The sequence below is a fragment of the Octodon degus genome, unplaced genomic scaffold, assembly GCF_000260255.1.
Source record: "Octodon degus isolate 3935 unplaced genomic scaffold, OctDeg1.0 scaffold00070, whole genome shotgun sequence".
Taxonomy (NCBI): domain Eukaryota; kingdom Metazoa; phylum Chordata; class Mammalia; order Rodentia; family Octodontidae; genus Octodon; species Octodon degus.
In genome coordinates this window covers 293,194-300,870 of record NW_004524646.1, presented here as the reverse complement: position 1 = coordinate 300,870, position 7,677 = coordinate 293,194, and the positions used below count along the sequence as shown (strand labels likewise).

The 7,677-nt window shown below is 40.7% G+C and overlaps 1 protein-coding gene across 1 annotated transcript in view; it reads right to left on the bottom strand.

The window, feature by feature from the left end:
* Positions 1–1,139: 1,139 nt before the first annotated feature.
* Positions 1,140–7,677, bottom strand: part of Spata7 (spermatogenesis associated 7) — a 43,159-nt gene continuing 36,621 nt past the window's right edge. Inside the window, exons 8-9 of the mRNA XM_023719622.1 lie at positions 3,763–3,849; positions 1,140–2,492 (exon numbers count right to left, since the gene is read on the bottom strand). Of these exons, the coding sequence (XP_023575390.1) occupies positions 1,926–2,492; positions 3,763–3,849 (654 nt within the window). The 3' untranslated portion in view covers positions 1,140–1,925. The remainder of the gene's footprint in view (positions 2,493–3,762; positions 3,850–7,677) is intronic.

Genomic DNA, 7,677 nt, shown 5'->3' with positions numbered 1-7,677 from the left:
TTTTTTGCTTTTTTCTCTTTCATATACTGTTTTTCTTTCTTCTTCCAATTTTTTCATGAATATATCTGGAAATATGAACAACTATTTTGAAGACAACACTACGCAATGCAACAAATATTTTGAAATTCATATTATTTTGTCCAGTGAATTTCTGTATCATTTGTAATTTTTATGTTTTAATACTGTTTTGTACTCTTTAAAATCAACAAATCACATGCTGGTGGAGCTGTGTAGCGAAAGGAACCCTTACCCACTGTTGGAGGGAGTGTGGACTGGTGCAACTGCTGTGGAAATCAGTGTGGAGATTTCTAGAGGTCCATTTGTCCTAGTTATTTCTCTTCTTGCTATCTTCTTAAAAGAATTAAAAGTATCATACCACAGCAATATATGAACACCCACATTTACAGCAGCACAGTTTGTAGTAGCTAAAGCTTGGAAATAGCCCAAATGCCCATCAACTGAGGAATGGATTAAAAAGATATGGTTTTTCCACAACACTGGATGGAGTACGACTCTGCCATAAAGGATAAGCTTGAGCCATATCTAACTAAACAGATGCGCCTTGAGACTATACTTGTAAGTGAAATAAAGCAGACACATGTCTAAATGCCACATTGTTTCTCTCATGTGAGAAACCCAAAGTGTAAATAAGGACCAAAATACATAACAGGTTTTTGGAAATTGGAAGAAAATTTTCAGAAGGGGAACTAGGAATAAAGGAAAGAAGGCACAAGAAAGAAAAGATTAAGAAAAATGGAAACAAGCTTTTGTAAATAAAGGGGGAAAGGGGTTGGAGGGAAGTGGAATGGGAAGAAAGGAAGCAGCAAGATGCTTCATGTAGAGGGATGAATTTCCTATGGTGGGAGTCACCATACTGTGTATCTAAAATGTATGGAAAAAGCATGCTTGCATTGACAGGAAAAGAACATTCCTGGAGGTGACAGACTGCCCTAGCTCACTCATCATTACACAGATCTTTGAGGCTTGTGATGCTCCAGGAGAGAGAAGGAAATTAAGAGAGACTGCAAGATGAGGTGTAGTGTTGCAAGACCCACACCTGATCAGACGGCACTTTTATCTTTGCTTTTTTTGACAGGGTCTTTCTGTGTACTCCAGGCTGGCCTTGAACATACTATACAGGCCAGAAGGGCCCTGAACTCATGGTGATCCTGCCTCAGCCTCCCCCACTGCAGGGATGTCGTAAGTGTACCAGCCACCATGGCTCCTTGTCTACAAAACCACTCATGACTCGATACAATATGTTATTCTGAGGAGCAACTTTAGAAACTGTGACCAACAGATCCTCAGGTGACTCCAGTGATCCTCATCTTCTGGCACTCACAGCCTTGTATGACATCCCCCCAGCCCTATGTGGAAGACTTGGGACTTGCTTCTAACCAGAGGAATATGGCAGAGGTGATGGGAAGCCAATCTTAACTGTCTTAAGTTGCCTCAGACTCCATCTTGTTGGCAGAGTCCTGGGTTCTCCTGTTCATCTTGAACAAACAGGCAGCCACAGAAGCTGCCTACGGAAAGCAGCTAAGTGGCAGGGAATGGCATAGCCTTTGCTGATGGCGGGTGAGGGAATGAAGCCCTTAGGCACAGAGCTGCGAGGAAAAGAACTCTAACACTGCAGGGCTTCGAAGAGGGTTCTCCCGAGTGTGGCCTCTATAGGAGACCGCAGCTCCATCGCTGCCTTGGCTGCTGTTCTCTGAGACCCTGAGCAGGCGCCCTAGCTTCAGTACTGACACTCTGGGTCCTCGGAGACGGGGATAAATGACAAATGTGTGACATTCTACACTGCAAAGCTTATGGCAATTTACTATGCAGCCTAAAAAATTAGTGTAGAAATTTTACTATGTAAAATTTAAAAAAGGAGAAAAATAGTACTGAGTTACTTGGCCAGCTGAGGTATTTATTGATGGTCAAGTATCCAAAGGGCAGCTGTTCTCTATGCTCATTTCCATGATTTTAAGCCTCGGCAATTCCTTGTCATGATTACTGTCACCATACAACTGAACAGCCTGGGACAGGGAGGGGCTAAGACAACTCAACTCATCTGATGGCTCAGCCCTTTCGGTGTCACTGTCCCCTTCAATGACGTGCACAGAAGTTTCGCGGTCTCGCAAGCTGTCAGAAATCCTTAAATTACTTTCATCCCACGTTGAAGGTTCAAAGTTTGCTTCATCACTGACCTGCTGAATTGTAACCTCTTCTGAGTTCTTTGACTTGTAGACAGGCATGAAAAATTCACCTTGCGAGGACGACATCTCGTTGTCCTCCTTTGGTGCAGACAGCAACATATCCAAAGCATTCTGGTACTGCTGGCGCTCCTGCTGAATTGCTATGTCCTGTCCATTTTGCTCTAAATTCGTGGCCTTTTCAAACTCAAATGAGCTCAACATCTTGAGAGCCTTTGGCTGTCCTGAGTTGTCCTCTGATCCGCAGCCTAAGTCTATTTTCAGGCCATGCAGCAGGTGGCGCATTTTTTCCTAGGATTAAGACAGTAATTATGTAATTACGAGAATAATGACCTTAGTCAAGCTCATCAAACTGAGTCCACGTGGTCTGCAGTGCTTCTGATCTCAGCAGAACCCTGTCCCCCCATGCCCTCTGGGCCCCACCCCACAAAAAATGCAAGGGGAAGAAGGTGTAATACATAAAATGCTTTCTATCTATTCTTTTTTTTTTTTTTTTGTGGAACCGGGGATTGAACTCAGGCCCTTGCACTTGCCAGGGAAGCGCTTATTCCACTGAGCCATCTATCTATTCTTTGAGGCCTTGGAAAAAATTTAAGAATTTTTGCATCAGAATTTTTCTAATGAAGTTCTAAGAAAAGACCAAAATGCCTGTCACCCAAGGAATGGATGAAAAAGATGTGATATTTTTATACAATGGAGTATTACTCAGCTATAAAGACAAACTCAAAGCCTTCATAGGTAAGTGCAGGCTTAAATAATAAATCAGACCCACATGTGTAAATACTGTATTGTCCCTCTAGTATAAGGACCCAAAAGAAGAAATAAAACCTGAAAGGTGTAACAGATACAGTAAAATGAAAAGAAATGAAACTTAGGGATTAAACAACAAAGATGAGAGAAAGAGAAAAGGTAGGAAAAAAGGCAGGGGGAAAACATACAGGATGGCTGAAGTGATTGTAGGAAAAATTTCCATCAGTTTTTTGAAAATAGCAGTTAATGTGTAAATTTTCTTTTCTTTTTTCTTTTTTTTTTGCAGAGCTGGGGATTGAACTTAGGCCCTTGCGCTTGCCAGGCAAGCACTTATTCTACTGAGCCACCTCCCCACCCCCAATGTGTACAATTTTCATCTTGACTAACTCTGTATGCTGGTATCTGTGATCTGAGCAACTACATCAATGATAGCAATGTTCGATACCCGTCATCTTGGTCTTCTAAATGTGTACTGTTTTTAATGTCATATCAATTTTTAATATATTTTTAAATTAAAAAAGAGAAAAAAAGGGAAAAAAAGCCTAGAACAAAATTTAAAGGCTTCTTCAAAGCAAGTGGTAACATGCAATCATAATGTTCAAACTTATCTAACTGTACCTGTTAATCTGAGCAACACATTTGATGATAAATACAGGTAATATATCAACCATTGTTAATCTGCTATTCTTGTTTTGAAAACCTGCAACATATGTATTATCGTATGTTACCCTGTTTCTTCGTTGATTTTTGTTCTTGTTTTTACTTTTCAAAATAATATAAAATTAAATTTTAAAAAAAGGAAAAGACAAACCTCTTTCAAACGATGTTTATTTTGTTTTACATGTCGTTCAAATAGTCGTTCTAAAAACCTACAAATGATAAATACAGTGGTTAATGTCTCAAAGTCAGAGCATCAACTTGATATTAAATTGTTATGTAACACTCAAACTACCAAAGCCTGGAATTATTTTTGGTGCTTTTCTTTCTAAAGCTGAAGACCAACTTTCCTGCTCTTTTAAGCTCTTCATTTTTGGTGCTATAGTAAGAAATGGTACAACGAAGGGGATGGGAAGATGGCTCAGTGCAGTAAGTGCTTCCCTGGCAAGTGCAAGGGACTGAGTTCAATCACCGGTTCCACAAAAAAAAAAAGAAAAAAAGAAATGGTACAACGAGCAGTCTTACACTGTTCAGGGAAGCAGGAAAAGTTTTCAGTATAACTACATTTGGTTTGGCTTCCACTACGAGTTTGCCTTCATTTAAACTCTGGATGCTGATGTTTCTGACAGACACTGCTCCTGTTTTTATGGATAAAATAGTTTTATCAGTACACGCTAGCAGTGTGTAATGCTTGCAGTCCTTGTGCGGACGCGGTACATGTACAAAGCATGTCTTTTTTTCTTTGCTTTAACTTTATTTATTGGTACTGGGAATCAGACTCATGACTCTGCCCCTGCCAGCCTGGCGCTGTGCCCCTGAACACCCATGTTTATAACAGCATAGTGTGTAGTAGCTAAAGCCTGGAAATAAAACGTCTTGGCCCTTAAACATGTCTCAATTCCTCTTTCCCTCCCCTTTCCCTTTCCTCTCTTCCCTTCCTCCACCTTTTGATTCTCCTCCCATCTGAGAAAGACCTATCTCCCGATTAGCTGTTACCTATCTTCGTTTTTGCGTTTTTTTATAATTTGGGTTTCTCATATAAGAGAAAACATGAAACATTCAAGCTTGTGTGTCTGATGTCTTTCACTTAACATTATGGTCTCAACTTGCATCTGTTTTCCTTTCAACAACTCAAGTTTATCTTGCTTTACAGCATATTAGCACTCCCCTGTGTGCGGAATTTCGTCCATTCACCTGTGGATGGACATGTGGGCTGCTGCCAAGACTCAGCTGCTAGGCTTCGCGCCGCTAGAAGCACGGCATGCACACGTCACTGCGCCAGCACATCTTGATGAGCAGAGAAATTCTCTCAGACCGCAATGCTTGGCTCTACCTCCTGTCACGCACCAACACAGGCAAACACCAAAAGCCCCTCCCTGTCTTCCTGTTTCCCTTTTTCAGATGCATATACACTCAAAACCAAATTCAAAAGAAAATTCTCTCCTGGAGATACTTTACAATGCTTCCTAAATTATGCTTGCAAAAATACCACTAATGGTGAGTGTACACAGTAACCTGCCAGCCAGTACGTACGAGGCACTGCTAAGTGCTAGGCACGTAACAATAATTGATCTCTATTCCTGGCCAATGTCTAGGGAGAAAGGTGTTATAAAAAAGTTGAAAGATGTAAATACTGTATCTCTAATAATTTCATCTCCTCTAAGGTCACAAGCCATTAAAAAGTTTTACTTAGAGGTGCTTGGTTCCAGAGAATTTATTCTTTCATTTCTTTTTTGATTTGGTACAGGGTTTCACTGTGCAGCTCGGACACATAGTGATCCTCCTGTTTTCAGCCTCTTTAGCACTGAGATTACAGGTGTGGGCCATCATGCCTGGACTCTGGCCGGCTCAGTGCGCCTGGGGGTGGGGCCAGTGAGGCATGTGGCACGGGGAATCGAACCCAGGTCCTTGCCCTTGCCTACACAGGCACTTCATCTGCTGCAACAGCTTGCTGGCCCTGTTCTTTCATTTCACCTTCACATATGTTAATGGCCATCACATTAACAGAGCAGTAAGTTTCTTGGAAGACAAATGATTTCCCCTGTAACCATCTGTGAAGTGATGGCCAACCTTATAGTTTTAAATTATTTAACAAAATTTAAAAGCTCCAGGCCTGGGAGATGGCTCAGTGGAGTAAGTGCTTCCCTGGCAAGTGCAAGGGCCTGAGTTCAATTCCTGGTTCCGCCAAAATAAATAAATAAATAAATAAATAAATAAATAAAAGCTCCATAACCTGTAGATATAGCTAACACTTTTAGACATGTTTCTGTGATTATGTATTTCTTTCCCAAAACTGAAGTTAATAAATACTACTTGGGTACCTATTTTTTTGACTCAGTCATGTATTTTTTTTTTTTTTTTTGTGGAACCGGGGATTGAACTCAGGCCCTTGAGCTGGCCAGGGAAGTGTTTATTTCACTGAGTCATCTCCCCGGCCCCTGTTTTGAACATCTTTATTAACACATTCACTTCTACATGATTTTAAATTACTGATCTCTCTCTCATAAATATTCTATAATTTATTGAACATAATCTTTATTTGTTTTTTGCGGTACTGGGAATTGAACTCAGGACCCTGCACTCGCCAAGAAAGCGCTTATTTTACTGAGCTATCTCCCTATCCCTGAATAATCTCTAGTATTCAACATTTAGGTTTGCTTATTTTTGTTCTTTTGTGACAGGGTTTCACTATGCTGTTCAGGCTGCCCTTGACCATAGTTTGTAGCCCAGGAAGGCCGGCCTTGAACTCACAGCAACCCTCCTGCCCCAGGCTCCTGAGTGCTGGGATTACAGGCATGCACTAGCACACTAAGCCTGACCTCTGTTTTTTTTTTTTTTTTTTCTTCATGGTGCTAGGAATGAAAGCCGGAGCCCTGTGCATACCTGGCTAGGGCTGTGCTACTGAGCTAGCAGCCAACTCATGCCCATTTAATTTTCTTTTTTTTTTTCCTTCCTTCCTTCCTTCCTTCCTTCCTTCCTTCCTTCCTTTTTTCTTTCTTTCTCTTTTTGAGACAGGGTCTTGCTATGCAGCTCAGGCTGGCCTTGTGCTCATTTTGTAGCCTAGGCTTGTCTTGAACTCACAATGATCCTCCTGCCTCCCTGAGGCTGGGATCACAGGCATGTGTCACCACGCCTGGCCCCAGGGCCTTATTTATTTATTTTTGCAGTACCTCAAGCTTGCCAGGCAAGCACTTATTGTACTGAGCTATCTCCCTGGCCTGTGGGGCCATGTTAAACGTGCAGTCACTAGTGCTGTGAAACGCCTCCAAAGCCTTTTTATCTGGCAAATATGAAACTCTACATCACTAAATAAACATTGCTTTGGCCCCCATTTTAGATGGAAGTCTTATTCCCCAAAACTAGGTCTTTTCAATACTATACACCTTTTTATTCTTATAATAACTTTTGCTTTATTTTTTTAAAAATTATAGAATTAGGGAATAGAAATAACTCATTAGAAATAAGATCCACCTGGCATATTATAATTGAGAAAACATGCAGAAGACCAGTGGGGTCCGATGCTGCACACTATGAGGTTGGGCTTCGTGCCCCCCACGAATGTTAATAAACATCAATGTTCACACTCTACTCAGGATAGTTTCCTTAAGATACGCAATATCTAACCTGCCTTTGAAAAATTTCTATTTCACTTATGTATGCAAATCCAGCTTCTACAATACGTAAGGCATTAAGCATGGCTGCTCTTCTCTATCTTGTTTTGAAATTTTGTATCTTTCTTTTTAAAATAAATCTAGCTTTTAAATTTCATTTTACAAAATCTAATAGTAACAGTTGTAATTAAAAAAATTTTCTTTTTTTTTTTTTTTGAGAACAGGTCTCACTGTATAATTCAGGTTGGCCATGGCCTCCCTATATATGTCAGGATGGCCTTGAATTTATGGTGATCTTCCTGCCTCAGGCTCCTAGGTGCTGGGATTATAGGTGTGTGCCACCACACCCAGCCAGTTCTAGTAAAAATTCTTGCTTTTGGTTCTCATGACAGTTTTGTATAGGAAGATGGGATTATAAGTCTTGCAAATAAGAAGGAAAAATTTTATTTTATGACTTT